Source organism: Lycium ferocissimum, unplaced genomic scaffold, assembly GCF_029784015.1.
Source record: "Lycium ferocissimum isolate CSIRO_LF1 unplaced genomic scaffold, AGI_CSIRO_Lferr_CH_V1 ctg32, whole genome shotgun sequence".
Lineage (NCBI taxonomy): Eukaryota > Viridiplantae > Streptophyta > Magnoliopsida > Solanales > Solanaceae > Lycium > Lycium ferocissimum.
The window spans coordinates 1,976-24,381 of NW_026725363.1; the positions used below are offsets into that span (position 1 = coordinate 1,976).

General features: G+C 33.9%; 1 protein-coding gene across 2 annotated transcripts; it reads left to right on the top strand.

Moving 5' to 3' along the window:
• Window positions 1-10,154: 10,154 nt before the first annotated feature.
• LOC132043967 (protein TIFY 6B) lies at window positions 10,155-14,228 on the top strand. Of its 2 annotated transcripts, none has more exons than XM_059434436.1 (7): window positions 10,155-10,346; window positions 12,310-12,506; window positions 12,626-12,909; window positions 12,999-13,089; window positions 13,176-13,506; window positions 13,615-13,672; window positions 13,835-14,228. In XM_059434436.1, the coding sequence occupies exons 1-7, from the start codon at window positions 10,283-10,285 to the stop codon at window positions 13,965-13,967; spliced, it is 1,158 nt and encodes a 385-aa protein (XP_059290419.1). In that variant the 5' UTR covers window positions 10,155-10,282; the 3' UTR covers window positions 13,968-14,228. The 2 variants fall into 2 exon arrangements, with proteins under 2 accessions (XP_059290419.1, XP_059290420.1); XM_059434437.1 differs by having other exon boundaries at window positions 12,815-12,909.
• The last annotated feature ends 8,178 nt before the right edge of the window (window positions 14,229-22,406 follow it).

A 22,406-nucleotide genomic window follows, 5' to 3' on the forward strand; every position in this document is an offset into this window, starting at 1 on the left:
TCCAATTCATTCATTTAATAACTTGCCCCATTTTGATTAGGTTAATTAAACCCATAAAAATTGAACTGTTATATAATACAAAACTGACATATGAGAAAATTTATTATTATTTTTTTCTAAATGACCTTTTTGTTTAATATGTTTATAATGGTTTTTTTCTTTTATGTAATTAGACAAATTATAAAAAATAAAAAAATATAAGTAAAAAAATTAAAACTTGGGCGGGTTTGGGGTATGAAGCACATGTTGACCCAATTCATTTTTGCCCAAGTAATTTTTGGACCTAATCACCCCATTTGCTAACTAAACCTAGTCCGTCCATTTGTTAACTCAATCTATTTTGACATCCTTATGCTAATTATTATTGCTCCAGTAGATTTTTTTTTTTTTCTGTCCATCCAGTAGAAATGCTCATTCCGCGTTATTCCTAGGACTTTTCACGCTTATGATTTTCATTCCTTAAAAAGAAAAGGCGGATAAGATTCATCAAAGTTTTTTTTACATATATAATATTTACCAAAGTGAATAGATTTAATTGAATATATACGATAATATATAAAGTCTGAAAATCGTCCCGTCTTATGAATTTTTTCTTTAAAAAGAGCTCTTACTGACGTTCTTTATAGTAAATGGCGATTTAATCATTTCAGCTTTTTAACCCCCAAACATTTATAATAATTAATGTAGAATTTAGCAAATAATTCCATTATATATTTTATAAAATTGGTTCCATGAACTTACAAATGCAGACTTCCAACTTTAACTACCCTGGCTTGGGTCACCTAACTTGTTATTACCGTCTCATTTGTTTGGGCTAACAATTTGCAGTTGTTAATTTTGAAAAAAAAAAATGTCTACTTGTTAAATACAAGATATAAATAACTATTCCACTTAACTCAATTCCTGTCGTATGTTTTATTTTATTTCAATGTCTCTAATGTTTTACCCATAGGAAAAAACCATATTTAAAAAAAAAAAAAAAGGATTCTCTAACTTATTTTAGTTGTTTATCATTAAGTTTATAATAATTGGAATGATACTTGACAATTTGCATCATATAATGAGAGGGACATTAGAAATTGAATTCACGTCTATTGTATAGAAATTTCTCACTAGTCACTAGTGTTGCTAGACTATTAACTTTTGGTAATAGTGATGGACACACCAATTGTGAGTACTCCGCAGATTATATCCACGCTAAGACTTACTTATTAAGTGCTTATTATATTTCGCTTGGGTGCCTAATTAACATAATGCTCTACTGCCCCACCCGAGGAGCTAAATCAATTCAATTTCTTTACTACTAAATATATCACCTATTGATTATTATGTACGTGTCTCTAAGTAGATAATATATTGAGCAAGTGGAGTTGTTTCTTGTAGGTGTTTCAAATATAATTAATTAATTCCTAGTGGTTGAAAAATATATTCCTAATGTGACAAAGGCCCATAGTTTTAGGTACTTTCTGACTTTTGGACCACGTTGATAAGGCATTTTTAATTATAAATTTCTGTTTCTGAAAAAGAAATTGAATGCAATTGTTTAAAGGGACATGCGTTCCAAGGAGAGATGAGTACGAGTACGATATACAATTAAAAATTAAAAATTAAAATAAAATTGGGGTCAAAAGCAAAACTATATTTCTCTCTCTTCACGTTCCTAAATTAAATAAGAAGCGATGTAATTCCTTATACTTCCGTGATTTTCCAGACAATCAAATGGTCCATTTCAAATTCAATTTCACAACATTTATTTAAATTAAATTTTCACTGTTTCCTCATTTATTTTCAATTGGCGCTCTATGCAAACTTAATAGAATAAAACAAATTATAAGTGGATGGAAGTTGATGCCTAAAGTAGTTTCCGAATTTCATATCAAGTCTAACATCATGATTTCATTTTACCCATATTTTTAAAGTTTCTCCTATCCAGTATGATCCGTTTTATTTTCATCTTTTATTTTAGAGTTGTCGTATTTCGTACTCTTAGTCTTATCCCGAAATAAATTTATACCTTCAACCAAATAAGATATAAAATTTATCTCAAACTAATTAGTCTTGAATGTCCCATGTTATCCCATCAAGCTTGGTATTATTTTATCCCACCTCCTAGAGAGGTGGGATAAATTATTACGTGTGTATTATAATTCCAGCACTATAATTCCTGAATAACTTAGTCCACGTATCAAACGACATGTTTAACAAAAGATTTTCTTATCAACACTTTTATCTCCCGTTGTCTGTAGTTGAAACTTGAAATTTGAAAATTTGAGTTTTTGAAGTTGTGTTTGGACATTCATTTTTACTTTTAAAAAAAATTGAAGTTTTGTGAGTGGAGTAAAATTTCTCCCAAAATTGATCTGCGCCAATTTTTAAAACTTGAAATATTTTAAAGATAATTTTTCAAAATTTAATCAAATTTCACGAGGAAACAAATATTTGAAGGTAGATTTTCAAATTTTGATTCAAAATTGCTAGCTTAATTTAAAAGAGGTTCCATATATACATTCCCATGTGCGTGCTGTTGAAAAGCTGGGAAATCTTTTAAAATAAAAAATTAAAATTACTAGTGAGTGCTAGGAAGTACGGAATGATTAAAGAAATTGGATAAGGCCACAAGAGTAACAATCAATTACGCACGAAGTGACGTCCGGTCTCAAAATTTGGGCCCACAGATGGTGGATCTGAGGGGTCCGTGAACGCGGGTCCATAGGGACTATCACACAGCAGCAACGTGATTTTATTATTATATTAATAATTAATAAACCACCTGTCACATGCCTTCAATATGAAAATCATCTCCAATTTTACTTTAAAATCAAATTCCCCACTCAACTTTCAACAATAATCAACCCCCCCTTTATCCTACGCAGTATCCATTTTACCCTTGACATTGCCGATCCTCCATCTACGTAATACCTTTATATATTATATAAAATTTATATTTTTAACCTAGGTATTTATAGATTTTAATTTAAATTCATATGATAAGTAGAATAATCCCTTTAGGAATTTATCACAAGATCTAATGTTAAATTTTATGATTGGTATTTTAAAATTACATGCATTAAGTATATAATATTAAAATCATATGATAAGTTGAATAATCCTACTAAGTCTTTCGGAAACAACCGCCCTACCTTTCAAGGTGGAGGTTAGGTCTGTATACACTCTACCCACCCAGACCTCACAGTGTGAGATTCTACTGGGCTTGTTGTTGTTGTTGTATGCATTAAGTATATGTTATGTATGTACGGGCATGTATACACACACACACTGACTCACATAATACCTGTTATTTTTACATAGATATGTATATGTATATTTAAGTTTCACTTCTCTCTTAGACATTGAGGATTTTAGACATTGTTCGCTTTAGCTTCTCATTTACCTTCAAGTTAATTGAAATGTTTATTGTGTTAACACATCCACTTGTGAATTTCCACAAATTTGATGAATTATTCATTGTTACCATTTATTATTTGAATTTACTCTATATTCCGGGGATATATATTTCTAAAAATAATTTATTTCAAATACATAGTATCAAGCAGAAATGCTTGATTAATTGAAAGTTAATTGTGTTTAGTCATACATATTAAAAAGATGCAAATAAAAAGAATTAACAATAAATGAGGCATAATTAATTGTTGCTTCCGGTTCCCATAGTTAAAACTTACCATCCTCAGATAATTGTGTCGCCAACTAAAGCATCTTAACTAATATTGCCATGAGAATCAATTTATTACTTAAAAGTATGCCCCATCTTTCAAAAAAGAAGTCCCATTATTGAGAATGGAGATAGGAAATTCCATTAGTGAGTTTGACTAGAATATTGTAGCCGAAAACTAATCTGATTATAATACGTGCTTGTGGTCACCCAACCACCACAATGAGAACAAATAGAGTACTAAAAAAAAGGAAGACGTTTTATGTAGTGGTAAAGTTTAATGGTTAAAGAAGATAGGAAAATCATTAGAAACCAATAAACAGTTAAGAAAATTAGCAAACATCAAATAAATGAAAGGCAAATCAACTAAAGGATCATCAATCAGCAAAAGAACAACATAAACAACAAAAGAAGACGATGTCAAAACATAAGAAGTACGAAAAACGGATATCATCTCAAAAATGACATCTATCTAAAAAGCCATACACTTGTAAAAAAAAAAAAAAAAAAAAAAAAAGAGTAATGTAATAATAGAGTTAATAGCTAAAATTAGGCCCATAAAAGGCACTCTCGGAAGTAAGAGAAGACAGGTTTTAAAAACCCTCACTTTCAAAGCAAGGCCTTCCTTAGTCCATTATTGTAAAATTCTATTGTATTGTTTTGCGTTATAATAAGAAGATCATCATTATCCGTGTTTAAATTATTTTTCTGCTATTATTATTATTTGATAATAAAATAGATAATAATTGAAAGTCTAATAATTTGAACCGTTAAAAATGTAAAAATGCCAGATTTACTAACAAATGGACTAATTTATAGAAAAAATATTGAAAACAAATATATGGAGAAACCAACACTTAACAACTAATTCTGTGCTTAAACTATGATTTGTCAAAATATTAAGTTCATGATAATTTATAATTTATAAAATGCTATTTCTATTTTAGAACATGATTTCTATTTTAGAACACGATCCTTCTGTTTAACAGTCCATCGGAATTATTCGTTAATATTATATAGGGTTAGACTTATATTTTTCTATTTATAATATAAAGTCTTATAATTTCTTTTGTTTATTAATACGTATATTTTTAAATTGTTGTCAAAATAGAATCTTCTCACATCTTCTTGGCATGGATGAATTTAAAGCAAAGTCATGGGTGGCGTGTATAAGACCTAAGTTTTTTTAAAATAAATTTTTGGTAGTTAGTGTCACGTTGCCATGTGAATTTATTCTTAAAATATATGATGAATTCCACCTTTTTGTAGCTTGTCCTTCCGTTTAGGAAAGGCAGGTGTCCTATTAAATATGATTTTACTAAATTAATATCCTCCACCCTGTCCATGTAAAATAGTTTATGTCCATTTTCATGTGCTTCGTTGAAATTATTAATTTGTGGATCTCGTTTGAATTAAAAAATTTCAAGATTCCTCGATTTGTTATTTTCCTTTTAATAATATTATGATTAAATAAACATTTGATGTGTGGAGTATTCAACAATTTAATCAATATTCTTTTTCTGATCGTTTGGAGTATTCGACAATTAACAGGCGAAGTATTCAAAGAACCTAACCTTTTTCTTTTTTGGTTGCAAGCTAATATTATTATTTTTTAATTTAAAAATGGGTTTTGACAGGATTCCATTTTCGGGATATTTCTATTATGTTATTTTGGGTCTTTAAAACATAATTTCAATATTTGATGCAATGAGTTTTATCCTGATCATACTTTGGAGAAAATGTTTAACATATTTGGCCAGCCTTTTTCAAAGCCGAAGGTGATTTTTTTTAATACTTACTAACAAAAAGTTAAGGCATTTGATCCAAAAAACTTTTTTATCAAATAAAGTTCGTCCCCCACTTCCTTTGCTCTTAAAAAGTAAAGTTGCGTTGGGAGCATAACTAGGCCTTTAAAAGGCATAAAATAAAATTTCAGGATAAATTATTTTAATAAAAAATCATGGTTATTTAATCTCTAAAAGTACCTAGCTCTATCAAGATAGTTCAGTACATTGCAAATGAGAACATATTGACCTAGTGGGCATCACTTGTTGTACCCTTTTAAAATAAAAAAGTTGGTTATCAGTGTAGTTGATTACTTAATTTAGTAAACAGAAAATTAATAAAAGCAGCGTGTTAAAAGAAAAGTTGTCCTACTTTCGTCTAGTTAGTGGCGAAGTCCAAAAGTTATGCACGCTACACTGTAATTCATTATAGTTTAACGATTTGTAACAATTTGTTGCTCTTTTCTTCATATTATAATATGATTATTAGATTTGTTACGAATAGCTATATTTATCATGCTTAATTCATCTATAACTCATTAAATTTTTCAGTGAATTTTATCTGGACATTCAAATTAAAATTTGTTTCAATTGAGAACCTGAACATATAAATTGTTCCTATTAGCCACTACGATCCAAATTTTGGAAATTTTTTTTGCGCACGTTTTCAAATGTCCATTATGTAGATAGTTTGACAACATAAAATATGTCATCTCTTTTAATTATACACGTCATCCTCAATTCGAATAGGTTGAGGTTTTACAACTTGTTAAGTATAATTAATACTCCCTCCGATCACTTTTACTTGTCCACTTTTGACTTTGCACGCCTATTAAAAATTAATAAATGAAGTATGTATTTTACAAAAATACCTATATTAATTGGTGTATAGTCTCATTGGACTTGAAGAATAATTTGGAAATGAATAATTAATGTCAAGGATAAAACAAGAAAAAAAAAGAATAATTTGGAAATGAATAATTAATGTCAAGGATAAAACAAGAAAAAAAAGTTTGTCTTTTCTTGATATGCTAAAGTGGACAAGTAAAAATAAAAAGTTATTTTTAATATTGTGGACAAGTAAATGTGAACAGAGGGAATATAATTAAAAGAGGTGACATATTTAAAATGGTAAATTTATTTATGTAATGAATCTTTTTTTTTTTTTTAAAAAAAATTATTGTTATTACATAGGGATAGGGAAACTGAACTTTCACATTGTAATGAGTCTTTGAGAGTATGCAAAAAAAAGGTTTTCAAAATCTGAAATGTCTAATAGGAATACAATACCTTATGTTCATGTGCTTAACTGAAACAAACCGTAGTTAATTCATTGTATTAAACTTATTTATTATTTTATTAATAATACAAAGAAGGCCGAGTGCGATGGTGGCACGTATCCTGGTGTGTTGTTGTTTTTCAGCGAGTGCTTGCAGAGCCAGGCTGTCATCGAGAAACTTGTACAATCCACGCTGGTCGGAGTCAATTAATTATTAAAAAAAAAAAGGGATAGAGGAAATGAACATCATATGACGTATTTTATATTTAGAGATGAATACTCACGTGTTTTGCTACGTGTCGTTGCAGGCCTTTCTCTCGTGCTGCCATGGCCAACGTGATTTTAATGACCGGCTATTTCGCTTTAAAGTTTAATCTAACAGGTATCGTTTTTTTTTTTTTTTCTCTATTTCACGTTCTTTTCTTTCTAAATTTTATTTCGTATTTCCATGAATTTATTATTACTGTTCCTCAGTGTAAATTCGTTTGGAGCAAATTCAGGCGAATCCTAACGACTTAGAACAGAATTCAGAAACAACATACCTAGTGTAATTTCACAAGTGAGGTCTCAAGAGGATAAGTAAAATATAGGCAGACCTTATCCTGGTATGGACGGAGTCACCTTAGGCTAAGGGTGGGTGCACACCCTTCGTCAGAAAATAATGCAGCGTAATCACCTCCATACCTTATTATCTAAGGTCATTTTCTCAGTCAACTGAAACTTTGCCTATCATGTGCCTGTCTAATCACCTCCCTAATTCTTTTTCGGCCTACCTCTACCTCTCGTAACCCCTGCTACAACCAACCTCTTGCAACCCCTGCTACAACCAACCTCTCGCATCTTCTCTTCATATACTCGAATCATTTCAGCCTTGCTTTTCTCATCTTGTCCGCCACTAATGTCATTCCCACCTTATCCTGTATAACTTTGTTCCTAATCATATCTCTCCAATATGCTCCACATTCATCTAAGCACCCTCATCTCGGCCACTACCTTATTTGTTTTTAACATGAACGTCCTTGACTGGCCAATACTCTGCTCATATATTTAAATTGGTCTAACCAGCACTCTATAAAACTTACCTTAAGCCATAAGCAATGCCTTCTTAATTATCGCACATAATTCGTTTAAATCAAATGAGCTACAGATGATATATTTCTCATTTCTCTTTCATTCTTTAAAAAGCTTATTTTGAACAAAATTCTGGCCTAACTTGCTATAAAATTCGTGAACTTTTTAGTTGATAGTCATACGCAACTTTTTGTTCTAATTTCCTTTCGTTCTTTTACCCTGTATGAGATGTGCAACTCGTACACATGCGAGAATTAAACTTACACCTAAGTTGTAAGATAAATGTGTAAATATGTGTTCCACTTGACAATACATTGAAAAGTTTAAATAGTTACAATTATATAATGGAGGATCAATTTATATAACGTGAAAGGGTCAAAAATGCCCTTGATGCATTAGAAATGGTTAAAAAAGGTTCTTTCACCTATTGGATCAAATTTTCCTTTTCTTCCGCCTGTTTGGATAAAAAATGTTCTTAACATATTAGAAATAACTCAAAAATATCCTTTTTCACTTATTGGATCAAGTTTATCATTAATGTTATTTTTAGGCTTAAATTATCCCTTTTATTAACGACACAATTATATGACATTTAATTAAACATCTGGCCTCTTTAATCATACTTGTAGCACATTAGTTGGATTCGAAAATATATAGCCTCACTTCCATCACATAGATTTTTGTTAATTTTCTTCTATCTTGATTGTTTAAATTTTGTTAAAGTAGCTTGATAAGGATATCCCGATTAGTTTAAAGTGTGGAGAATAATTTTTTGTTGTTCTGGTATATAAAAATTGTTTAAGTTTCCAGTTTGATTAATTCGAATACGGACCGTAAATTAATTCGAATAATTTCCATGATTTCAATTGATTTAACTGTTTATTTGGGATTTACTTCAAACTACATTGATCCCTGGTTAAATCATAAATAAGGCAAGAACGTGAATTGGTTACATTATGATTTTGTTATAAGGCATTAAGTAAAGAAAATAAAATAAAAATTATGATTTAGCGATACATTTGTATGTGAACACATCTATAATGCATTTATTGAATTGTATAAATTTTTGCCGACCTAAAATAAAACGCTCCAAACTTACTCGCACCGTTGTTACATCAATCTAATGACTGTTGTTTTGGTCCAAACATTTAACTGTAAAAAAATTATTTCATACTTCAAACTTTTTCACATAAATTGCGATAGCAGAAAGCAGAAATAGCAGAAACTACTTCTCGATTTAAATAGGAACCAAACATCTGAGAGTTTTTTTAATATGGTAGAGGCACGTGTGAGGGCACCCTCTACTTTTGACAAGTGTTTTGTGGGTCCCTTTTGTCAGCCCACTTGTTTTCTGCTCTTCACTTGATTAAATTCTCATCCATTCCATATTTACAGTTCACTATTACGTTCTCTTCTTTCTTTTTACCAACACTACTACTCTATTTTATCTGTCTTTTTTCTCTTTCACTTGTGTTTTCACAGCTCTTTTTTAGGGCCTGTTTGTCCATAGATACCAAAAAAGAATTCACTTTTTTTTTGAAATTTTGGAGTTGAAGTTGTGTTTGGCTATAGTTTTTGAAATTATAGTTTTTGTTAAAATGTAATTGTAAAAAAGTGATTTTTTTTGAAAAATAATTTTTTTTTGTTTTTGAAATTAATTGAGGGAAAAGACATGTCACGGTAATGTAAAATGAAAAGAGATAGTAGGATTTTTACTTTTTAAAATAATTTTTTCTTAAAAATAAAGACCAAAATTAAATTAATAATTGTAAAATTGAATATTATACATATAAATAATTATAAATTTTATGTATATAATTGAGTTTGTTATTTATTGTTATTTTTTACTATAACCATAACCAAACCAAAACTTTTTCAAATTTAAAACCAAACCAAAAAAAGTGAAAAAAAATTCGGAATAAAATGAATAATTCTTATGACCAAACGCCCACTTAAACTCCTATCAAAATCATTATTTATTTGTCAACACGACATCACCATTATTTACCTCTCTAACCTTCTCTATTCATACTCATTTTGCTTTTACCAATTTACTTGGTTGGCTGACGAGAAAAATTAAATCTAATAAGGTGAACCGCTCGCACGTCAGAGAAAAAAACAGATCGCATGGGACGACTACAGGTAATAACAGGTAAACTTGGAGGGAAAACTAAGTCAAGAGAAATGAGCGTAATCTCAAGGAATCAACGGCTGTGATGTTATCTGATAAAAAAAACAAAGAAATGACTTCATTTAAAACCTTTCTATTATCCTAGTATTTCCCACATTTCTCCTTTCCACAATATACAAACAAACCTCCTAGCCTCTCCATTCTCTCCCAGCAAAAAAAAAAAAAAAAAAAAAAAAAAAAGGAAAGCAGAGCTCTATATATCTATTGCAATTCTCAAATACTTATCTTTCAACTACTGTTAATTAAAGATCCAAAATCCCTGAAGTTGGAGTTTTAAGTGAAGAAATATGGAGAGAGATTTCATGGGTTTGAAAGTGAAGCAAGAAGTGATTGAAGAACCTACAGATCCAGGTACCCTTATTGTTTTCTCCTTGATATTTCATGTTGTCAACTTCATCTTCGTTCAACCATGAATTATTTAGTACATGCTATTCATGTCTCTATTAAATAGTTCTTCTGTTGGGCGAAGCTACAAGCCTGTGGACGAGTTAGGTAGAGCGTAGAACCAAGTAGATTTGGCTCAAATCCTATATTTGAGTTTTAAAGTTCACTTATGTATGAATAATTTATCCGGAATCCATTAAGCGGGCTTTTATAAAATTCAGAATCCATCTGCTTGAAAAACTAGAGCTTAATAGTATTCGAACTCATATGGGTGCTCAATATTGAACCTACCAGCTGGCAACGTATTAGGTCCAATACTCCAGAATCGAAGTGGGTGTCGATCTAACTAAGAGAAGTTCAAGATTTTAGTTTCATTTCTTAAAAATTCCTCATCCCAGAACAGAAACTGCGTTTGTTTCCTATTCGTCAAAACAAATATTTTATCTTGGTTTATTGTAGGTTGATAACTATATTAATCTTTTAAGCCGTGAGCAACGTACTGTGATCCACGTTGAGTGGGAATACTTCAAATGGCAAATTAAATAAAGGGCTCATATGTGTTGTGGAGTGGGTTCTGCAACTGTAGGGTTTGATTTTTTAAATGAGATGGGACCTTTTAACGAGGCACTGTTTAGCGTAGTCCATGCACCTTTTTGAATGTATCGTGGGGTCGTTTGATTGAGTGTATAAGAATAGTAGTATTGAATAGAATGTATCCGTAATGCTACATTATTTTTTTATCGACTGATTGGTTTGTTGTATTAAATGAGAAGGGTGTATTAGAATAGGAATAGTACCTAATATGATGTATTAGAATAGAAATAGTACTGATATTGCTAATGCCATGATTTACTATGTTTGAGAATAGTACTCCCTCCCGTACAAATAAGTGATCACTTAGTCTTTTTATTTTGATTAAAAATAAGTGTCCACTTACATAATCAAGAAATAATTAACTTTATTTTTTCAGATTGCCCTTATTTCCTCAAGGCAATAAATAATCAAGTGTCTTATTAATTAAGGATAGTTTAGTCAAAATATCAATTTTTTGTAAGAGTCGGTATTTTTTTAAAGTGTGTGCTAAAGGTTAAGTGGACACTTATTTTTAACTGAACGGAGTACTGAATAGAGTATATATATTAGTTATACATAGGTTGAAAACACTACCAAACAAGAGATTAAGTAATACCAGTATTATTTTCTGTAATGCCTCCTGCCAAACGACCCTTTGTGAGCTGTATATACAATAGTAACGTGCACCTGATAAGATCTTTTATTATTTTACTCGTGAAGAATAAACTTTAAATTTAGATGAGTTGTGTAACCCCACAAGTCATCTTCTTTCATGAATAAAATATGGTGGGATATTACCAAGAACATGATTAAAGTAATGAATAAAGTACTTTCGCTCTCCCATTACAATAATAAGGTAGTATTAAAGAAAGCCCAACTGGTATGGCTGTATATATAAACTTTTAAAGTACTATTTTGACTAGATGGTTTTCCATGTTCTTTTATTCATCTTGCATTGGTTAATACAATATTGTATTCTATTATATTGCACATGAGATGCTTAGTAGCTTGTTTTTAAATTCCGAGAAGACTAGAACATGTTCATCCCCTTTTTCAGCTGCGCTTTGAATTATTTATTTGTTCATACTGTCTTATTATTTATAAAGGAAAAAAAGTTCTGGAGAAAGCATAAAGGTTTTAACAATATATAGGTTCGTAGGTCGGGGTTTCGTCTGTCTTTTCTGAATATATACTTAAGCAATCTTACCAAGGAGTTATTTATTATTAGGTAACTACTTAATTGCATTTGTGTATTGGTAGAGTTAAATAGCTGAATTAGGTATTTCTTTTACATCAGAAGCCTGTTTATGCACCTAGTAAATATAATATCTTCTTATCTTGTCTTATGATTTTGCAGCACCTGCGAGAAGTTTAGCGATGCAGTGGTCATTCTCGAACAACGTCTCTGCTCATCCTCATTACCTCTCTTTCAAAAGTGCTGAAGAGGATAAGCCAAAAACTGGTTTTGAGTCTCTTGCATCAACTGGGTTGGTGACTATAACCACAACTGAAGCTGTCGACTCGAGTCATCGGACATACTCTGGTGTCACACAGGTTTGTTATGGATCTTCATAACCTAAAATGCCTAGATGGGATTGCTAAATGGTAACAGAGATCTTGTATGAATACTTTCCCATTTATGTCTTTTCATTAGTTGTTCCTCTAAATGTCAGAAAAATATGATGGTAGAAAAGCAAGGTGGAACACACTACACAACAACTTTCCCTCCTCATCACTTTGATGCACACTCCGTACATCGATCTCATGGAGTCAGAGTGCTCCCAGTTGCGAACCCAACAAATCAGATTTCTGTATCTATGACTATGCCTGGTCATAAGTCTTATCTTTCTCCTGTTGGACAGAATCTAATAACTACTGTAACTCCGGGAGCTCCTGTTGCTAGCCCCATTTCAGCTGTTCCAACTAGCAGTGCTGTCGTGGGCACCACTGATTTAAGGTATGTTAGCTAACATTGATATAAAATGTCTATTGAGAAAACTTTTACCGAAGGGGGATGTTGAGTTTTTTGTGGATCTCTATTGGCAGGGGTGCTCCCAAGACTCCCCCAGGTCCTGCCCAGTTGACCATTTTTTATGCTGGTTCTGTCTGCGTTTATGACAATGTTTCACCAGAGAAGGTAAACACACTAGACCTTTAGGTTCTCTTTGATGTCGATCTCATGAATTTATCTTATGCTGACAATTGTTTCTTCTTTTGGACTAGGCTCAAGCTATTATGTTGCTTGCTGGAAATGCACCACCTGTTACACCAAATGCAACAACATCTACTCTATCTCCACTTCAGGCGCCTATACCTAAGTCGCCTTCTATTGACTCTTTTGTTGTAAACCATTCGCATAATACAACACCTACTCTTGCCAGTCCCATTTCTATGACATCCCATGGTGGCTCACAATCTGCCGGAGTGTCTAGTAATGCAAATGGAGTAACTATTACCAAATCAATAGGAGTCCTGCCATCTCCTTCCCTTAAATCAGAGCCTTCCAAAGTTGCCAGTTCCGTAGGATCTTTTCCTGCCACCATGGTTCCATCAGGTATAATCTCGTGCTTTCAAAACTGAATAGCTAATCACCAAGATTCTTGGCCAATATTTTTACTCGTACATTACATAAGCATAATGATTGGGCATTTCTCGTCTGCAGCTGTGCCGCAGGCACGCAAGGCATCATTGGCTCGGTTCTTGGAGAAGCGCAAGGAAAGGTAATTTGGGGTTTGTTTTCATTTAATTTGAGTGAAGTTTCGCTATTTTATTCAAGTGTAAGAGACCACACACACACACACACACACATATTTTTTTGTATTTCCTTGTAAGTGTGAAAACTCCACTTTTGTGTTAAAAGCTTGTTGTGTTCTTGAATCCAGGGTAATAAGTGCAGCACCTTATCCTCCCAACAACAAGCAGTCCCCAGAATGTAGCAATCCTGGATTTGGCAGAAGCCTTTCTATGAATTCATCAGGCTCTTGTCCTTCCCACGTAATCAATTTGATCAAGTAGACGTGAAATGCCAAAGGTGGCTAAATAATGTAGACACAGGATGAAAGACTGTACCAGAAAGATTATTTAAGCTATTAAATTATGTTCGTTTTGACCTCAATACGTCAGTTTTTTCTTAGATATGATTATTCTTGGGTGTTTTTCTTGTAAATGTTATCGGAGCCTTTACTCTGATGAAAATACTACAAGCTTTTTGTAGGTTTTCCATTTTTGCCAATGTAAAGAAGCTTTTTTTTCCTTTCGAAGTTACGTTTTTATTCTGGTGCTTTTCTTATTGCCATCAGCATGTTGGACCTCAGGTTTAAGGTTTTGGGTTTTACACGCCATTGATCTTTTAGATTTTTTTAAGGTTTAAGGATTGTTTACTCTGGGTTTGTCATTTTGTACCACAGAGAGAAGAATTCCAAAGGCACGGACAGAATTCAGATTTTTTTTCTTTTTTCTTTTTGCCGTAACTGGATTTGGTAAACTTTAGGACTGGAAGAATTTTTTTATTATTTTGTATGCGAATTTGTCCATGTTTGCCAAGTAGAATTTGTGATCCAAAACCTTGAGTTTTCGGTTTGCAAACTCTACTTGTTAAATAAAATCAATTCTCACAAAAAATATGTCAGGTGTGTTGTCACACCCTAATTTCCGATAGGGCATGATGGGCACCCTACCCTTACCTAGGGCCGAGTGCCCATCATGCCCTATCGGAAATTAGGGTGTGACAAGTGTGCTCGAAGCGGTTCGTCCTAGGGTTGTCTGCATAAAGTCGTGTGGGTAGAGTCCATTTATGGTGTGAAGCGCGCCATATTTATAAACGAGGGGTTACGGGGCATCTAGGGTGGTTACTCTTCTTTCACATCTGAGATCGTGCCATAGAGCCAAGTCATAGGAAGTGAGATTCCTTACCCTGACCTTTGATTGCAGCAGAAGGATGACATTGATAGAAGAAAGTGACTAGTGATATTGGAAGTTACAAAGCACGCAGGTAAGCAAAGGTATGAAAGACATATGTTGGATAAGGTACTGAAGTATGATCGAAATGTAAAGTTGAAGATTAAAAGGGAAAGTGAACAAGAAAGGGTAACAGGTGCAGTTTAAGCTGGGCATACAAGGTATGTTCATTATTTTTAAATCTTTTGTTGTTGATGTTGGGAGCTGTGTGTTGTGATATGATATGATATGTATATATGTATGTTGGCCTCTGCGAGGCATTGTTGGTATTTCTGTATGCGTGCAGGTTTTGAGACAGTAAGAGATATAGAGGAAGCTCTGCCGAAATTTTTCCAGAAATAAAAAGAGAATGGGATATAGGTTTGTAATACGACTTGAAAGGTCGTGCCGATAGTAATGGTGAGATTAAGACAAGAGTACAGAGGAAGAGAATTGTAATGGATATGAATGTGTTGATAAGACAGCTTGTGAGATATTAAGGATAAAATTGACAAGAAAAGGGTAAGAAGTTAAGAAGTGTTACGCTATGGGACCGAATGCGAACAGGGCATAATAAGGATTGTTATGAAAATAAGTAAAGCCCAGTGAGAAAGTGGCCAAAGCTGTGATGTGATCTATGTAGTTAGAATATAAAGGCAAGTGTGAAACGGAAAAACAAGTTATGGAACGAATAAAGAAGGGTTTGAGTTAGAGATTAAGAGACGACACGAGATACTGTGCCTAGAATGTTACAAGTTGAGTAAAGGGAATTACAAGCAGGAGAGGTTTAACCCGATATGTATTAGACCTTGTTATGTTGTTCGTAAAGTAAGAAGGTTACGTACTAAAGACATGGCTTTTGTTAAGGTGCGTAGAGAGTAATAACAGGGAGGAAATGATTTGAGAAGTTGAAGAAGAGGTGAAAAAGAAATATGATTGGTAGGTGAGAGTGCATGCTATGGTAATAAAGGAAACCCCCTCCGAGACCCTTATAAGACCCTATGCGATTAGTTGAACATTCGAGGACGAATGTTCTAAAGGGGGGAAGGATGTTATATCCCGTATTTTATACGTTGGAATATTTTAAGTTGGTTGCGACAAGTTATGGACAAGACTTTTAATTTCCGATTTTGTTGATTTTGTTTTAATGCATAAGTTGCATATTCATTTTTTTTTCATTAGGTATGGAGTGTTAAGGGTAAATTTGGAATAAGAAAAATTTGGCGTTAAAAGTGAATTATGGAAAGTTGAACATTTCATGAGAATTTGGGGCTAGAGGTTGAAATTATTTTTCATGAAATTGTGAGCTATGGCCGTGTGGCACATGTGTGGGCCATGGGCCACATGTGTTAATTATATAAGTGAACATAAGATGACTAATTAAGTCATGTTCATCATTTTCACCTTAGAGAAAAATCAAAAAGCTTGGAGAAGCCAAGGAAAGGCCATTCGGCCATGGTGGATGAAAAATTGAAGATCAAAAATCTTCATCACAAAAATATTTTCTTCTAGTTTCTCTACTAATTGAAGGGTCCTTGTTAACGTGGAGTTGTTATTTGAGGCGACAAACCGCTCGTTTTCATCTTTTGCCAACCTAAGTCAAGTTGTGAAGTTGAGAAGAAAGGTAAGGTTTAATCTTGCTTTTATATGTTGTGGATGGTTTATGTATGTTGTAGTATGTAAAGATGGATGAAATTCATGAAATATTGCATGTTGGGGTTTGGCCGTGTGTAGTGTGTGTTGTGTAGGAATGATGGATTAATTGTATTTAGCATGTTTGGGTGTTGTTGTAGTGTGTGGAAATTGATAGAAATTATGGAAGTTGTATGTTGATGTTGTGGCCGAAAATGGGTTGTCTTGTATGGCAAGGAATGAACAAATTCTATGTGGTATTTTAGTTGTTGTTATTATGGATTCTATGATGATAATGAAAGGTTAATGATTCAAATTGAAGTTATAGTTATTTGCGGCTTGTTATGGAAGCTAATGGAATTTTTGTATAGTTTCTTGAATTTATGGAAGTAATGTTATGAACGTATGGATTGATAGTGTAGTTTATGAGTTTTGGAAGAAAGAAATATGTTAAAGTTGTTCATGTTGAGTTGGGAAGGTTTCGGGTTCCATGGTGCATTGGTTGGATGATTTGAATATTTTGTGAATTGTTTAAAGAGTTCTTGAATATTGTTTGAATGGTTTGGATTAGTACTTGAACGTATGAATATTGATGTTGGTTTGATCGTATGCGGTTGATTTGAATGAAAATGAAATATCGTCGAGTTATATAGAAAAGAGTTACTAATGTTAGAATGCGTTTTGAATTCATTATTGATGTTGTTGGAATGGTTGTTGGTATTGTTGTTGGTAATATTGGCCGAGTTGAATTCTCGGGGTTGTTGAACTTATAGGGAGATGCTGCCCAAATTTCTGTAGATAAAATGATGGCTTGGAATTGAATCCTTCGGTGCTTATGACCAATGTTTGGTGTTAATGACGTTATTGTAGCTCTTGGAGAGCCCGAGACTTAAGTTTGGATTGGCTTAGGAAGCGGACGAGGTATGTGAAGCTTATCCTCCTTTCCTTTTGGCATGTCCTAGACGCAAGTAAGTTGTCATATGTTATGAGCCTTGGGGGTAATCCTATTCTTAAAATCCGAACATGTTTATGATTCATATTTGCTTCTTGATGTTGGCATCCTTAATGTGGGCAAGCTATGGACCGTATGTCTTTGATACGATTGGATTTGAAATGCTATGTAACCGGTTTGTTCCGAAAGGATCTTATGTCTAAAAATGTCCGTAACTTTCATAGTATTTAACCGGATTGCTTTGATCGGCTCGTAAACGATTCTTATCTCGTTTCTTCTTGATATTCGTATTCTTAATGTAGTCGAATTATGGTCCTTATGTCTTTTGTATGACTAAATTTCAAAAGTTGCATAAAAGTTTTGTTTTCAAAAGAGTTTTGTTGCTAAACGATTCCGAAACTACGAACGACCGTAACTTTCAAGAAAAGGCTTGGATCGCTTTGATATCTTCGCAAATGATTTCATGACGAGTAATGACTTTAACTTTCATAGGCGGGCCGGATTGGGTTGACGCTCATAGTGGGTCCCGCGACTTTCCAATACGATTCTAACGGCTTTTTGAAAGAACTTAATGTGGCTATGATTCCGACCCCCGAGTATGATTACTTATTTATCTGTCGGGTTTGAAATGAGGATTTTTATGCATATGATTTTGATACGTAACTATGGTTTCTGAAGTTCGGTTTGATATGTTCCCGAGTGATATTCGGAAGAAAAACCTGATTTGACTATTGTTTCGGTTTCGAACTAACAGTTCGTTTTGATTATCCTATTGGGTCTTTGTAAGTGTTTTGCATTGTATATGATTTCCCACGATTCTCGCTCGTGCATTACGTTATTACCTCTTTCGCGCTCGAGTCCCGGCCGATATGTTATCGTGCGCACTATGCTATATTCGAAGTATGATGTGTTTTCCGAAGTATGATGTGATATGGTATATGATGTGATACGGAAGTATATGATGTGTTCGGAGGTATACAATATTCCGAAGTATGATGTGTTGTGGCGCCCGGATGGAGTGGCGACCAAGTTACGTCCATCGGTCCCATTTATGGACCGCGTGATGATATGATATAATATGATATGATATACGATGATATGATGTGATATATAATGATATGATGATTCTGTTTACCGAGTCCCTCACTGGAGGGCCGGGACACGTTTTATGTTATATGTATGGATTCTGGAATATGATCAGTTGGTATCAGATCCGGTGGTGGGGCAAACCCAGTGGTGGGGCAAACCTAATGGTGGGGCAAACCCAATGATGAGGCAAATTCCACATTGGTTTAGGCCAATCCCAAATTGGTTTAGGCCAATCCCACACTGGTTTAGGCTAATCCCACATTGGTTTAGGCTAATCCCACATTGGTTTAGGCCAATCCCACATTGGTTTAGGCAAATCCCACATCGGTTAATGTCAGCTCATATGATAAGTTATGATGTTATGATATCTGGAGTTATGTTAGAGATTTTGCAGACAGAGTCGAGTGTGTGATATGTCAGTTTTGTAAGCGGCTATGTAAGCCGATGTATCGTTATGCATTATGTTACGAACTTCATATGTTGGCAGATTTCATACGGTACTAGTTTTATTTGATTTGATAAAGATGAAAGGCATGTTTGTTTTCTGAAAAATTTTCATTATGTGCTTATGTCATGTTTTGCGGGCCCAGTATGATTATGAGTATTACGAAAGTCAGCGGGTTCGCTCGGCCCTAGGTAAGGGTCGGGTGCCCATTATGCCCTATCGAAAATTAGGGTGTGACATGTGTGAGCCGCAAAATATAATTTTTTGGATATCTAGACCCCGTTTGGATTGGCTTATAAGTAACTTATAAGCTGTTTTCAGTTTTTTTGAGTGTTTGGCTGGTCAGCTTAAAGTCATTTTGTGCTTAAAATAAATCCAAAACAATAATTGGGTCCGTTTGGCTTAGTTTATCTAAAGCAGCTTATAAGCTGAAAATAACTTATAAATTCGCAGAATTGCCCTTCTTTTGGCGTGGTCTTTAAATTTTGCCCCTCATATTTGAAATCTTTAAATTTTGCCCTTCGGCTGAAATCCATGGGTTCCAGGTTCGAACCCCCACAGAGTCAAAATTTAAAAAAAAATTCGCAAGCGAGTTTAAATTTCGCTATGCCCCCGCGGCTAAGATACACTTGTGAAGGAATTACCAAAGTTATGCGGACCGGCATGCATATGTCTTATGGGCGGACTTGGCATAAGTATGCGGGTCGATAACTTTGGTAATTCCTTCACAAGTTTATGCCGGGTCCGGCATAAAAGTTTACCCATTAAAAGTATGCCCCCATTGGCATAAACTTGTTAAGGAATTACCAAAGTTATGCCGGACCCGGCATACTCATGCCAAGTCTGCCCATAAGGCATGAGTATGTCGGGTCCAACATAAATTTGGTAATTCCTTAACAAGAGTATGCCGGTCCCGGCATACACGCCACCCAAACTTTGTCTTGCAATTTTTTTTAAATTTATGCTTGAGCGGGTGTTCGAACTCAGAACCTCATGATTTCTGCGTGAACGCTCAGAGTTGCAATGCGAAGGGCAAAAATTAAAGACCAACAATATGAGGGGCATAATTTAAAGACCACAAATATGAGGGGCAAAATTTAAAGACCACCCCAAAAGAAGGGCAATCCGAGCAAAAAAATGAAAAAAATAAGTTGGACTATCCCAACTTTTTTTTTTTTTTTTTGGCTTATAAGTTGTTTCCGGCTTATAAAGTGCTTTTTAACCCGTCCAAATAGGCTCCTAGTTGTCATAGTTGCTTTGCGAATTGCCCTTCTTTTGGGGTGATCTTTAAATTTTGCCCCTCATATTTGAAATCTTTAAATTTTGCCCTTCGGCTAAAACCCATGGGTTCCAGGTTTGAACTCCCCACACAGTCAAAATTTTAAAAAAAAATTCGCAAGACAGAGTTTAAATTTCGCTATGGCCCCACCGGTATGCATTTGTGAAGGAATTACCAAAGTTATGCCGGACCCGGCATACTTATGCCTTATGGGCAGACTTGGCATAAGTATGCCGGTCCAAGATAAAAGTTTACCACGTTAAAAAGTATGCCCCCACCCGATAAACTTTTTAAGGAATTACCAAAGTTATGCGGACCGGCATACATGCGTACCAATACCTTATAAGAGCATAGTATCGGTCCGGCATAAATTTGATAATTATTTAACAATTGTATGCCACGTCCGGCATACACGCGACCCAAACCTTGCCTTGCAATTTTTTTTAATTTATGCTTGAGCGGGGGTTCGAACTCAGAACCTCATGATTTCTGCGTGAACGCTCAGAGTTGCAATGCGAATGGAAAGAATTAAAGACTAACAATATGAGGGGCATAATTTAAAGACCACAAATATGAGGGGCAAAATTTAAAGACCACCCTAAAAGAAGGGCAATCCGCGCAAAAAAAATGTTGCTTAATGGTGTTTGTAACTCAAATGGAGCTATCAGGGGTCGTTTGGTACGTAGACAAAATTATCCCAAGATTTTATAATCTTGGGACTAATTTATCCCATCTAGGAGATGGGATAAAAGATAAAATAATCCCAGAATTAATGGGATAAGATGGGATACCCATCTTTAAGTTTGGGATGCACTTTATACTTTTTTTGGTACGGTATAAATTTATACCTTCTATCAAATATGATACAAAATTAATCCCACAGTTAGTCTTTGGGATATCCAGCTAATACCGTGTACCAAACGATTCAGAGTATTATAACATTGAGATAAATTTACAAACATTTTCTGAAGGTTTGGATCGTCACATTTATATTACACGTGGTTTGAAGTATTACATGAACCTTTTTTTTCTTTTTCTAATAATAATAATAACGAAAAAGGCTCAAATATGCCATTGAACTATCGGAAATGGCTCATTTATGCCATTCGTCAATAGTTTGGCTCATTTATGCCATCGATCTATCAGAAATGGCTCATCCATGCCATTTTTCATTAACGCAGGTTTTACAATACCAGATATGACACTTGCCCTCCAATTAGAGGTCCATGTCAGCTAATTAAAACCAGCACAGATTTTGAGTCGAGTTTTAGTTTAATTAAGGATTTAATTTGTCTTTGGTTTAATTAAACGACGTGAGCCTCTAATTGGTGACCAAGCGTCATATCTGGTATTGTAAAACCGGCTTTGTTGAAAAATGGCATGGATGATCCATTCCTGATAGTTCGATGGCATAAATGAGCCAAACTATTGAGGAGTGGCATAAATGAGCCATTTCCGATAGTTCGATAACATATTTGAGCCTTTTCCGTAATAATAATAATAATGCGACGAACATTTTTTTTTTTTGAATATCAGGTTGCCAATTGGTGTGGGTACAAGTCGAACAATGTGAGTACCAAACAATATTGAGACATTGAGTTGCGTCAATAAAGTTTTAGTAGAAATTGTTGTAAATATTATATTTATGTATGTCCATTTTGGTTTACTTGGAGACCAAGTTGATAACTTGGCCACCAAGTAGATATCTTGCCCACTGAGTTAATTTGGCCACAAATTATTATGACTTGGCCAACAAGTATTTTTGATATTATATATAGGAGTTCATATGTATTGTAAAACATAGAAAGAAACAATACAATCCTATCTCTCTCTATATATTTCTTCTGTGTATTCACTTTATAATTTTTATTTTATAACACGTTATCAGCACGAAACTCTGTTATCTCAAGCAAATACTTTAAAAGCCTCGAAGGTATTGACTTTCTTTTTCCCTTTACTAATGGCAAATCTTACTAAACGTGAATTTGTAGCCTTAGATATATCCGGCAATAGCTATATGTCTTGGGTTTTTGATGCCGAGATTCACCTTAATGCGATGGGTCATGCCGCGACACCATCAAAGATAAAAATGAGGCATCAAACCAAGATCGTGCCAAGGCA

Excerpts from the sequence above, each read along its gene's own strand:
- LOC132043967 (XM_059434436.1), top strand. The coding sequence starts at position 10,283 with ATGGAGAGAGATTTCATGGGTTTGAAAGTGAAGCAAGAAGTGATTGAA. Across the intron at positions 12,507-12,625 it reads CATACTCTGGTGTCACACAG|AAAAATATGATGGTAGAAAA; the intron begins GTTTGTTATGGA and ends TCTAAATGTCAG. Across the intron at positions 13,507-13,614 it reads TGCCACCATGGTTCCATCAG|CTGTGCCGCAGGCACGCAAG; the intron begins GTATAATCTCGT and ends TCTCGTCTGCAG.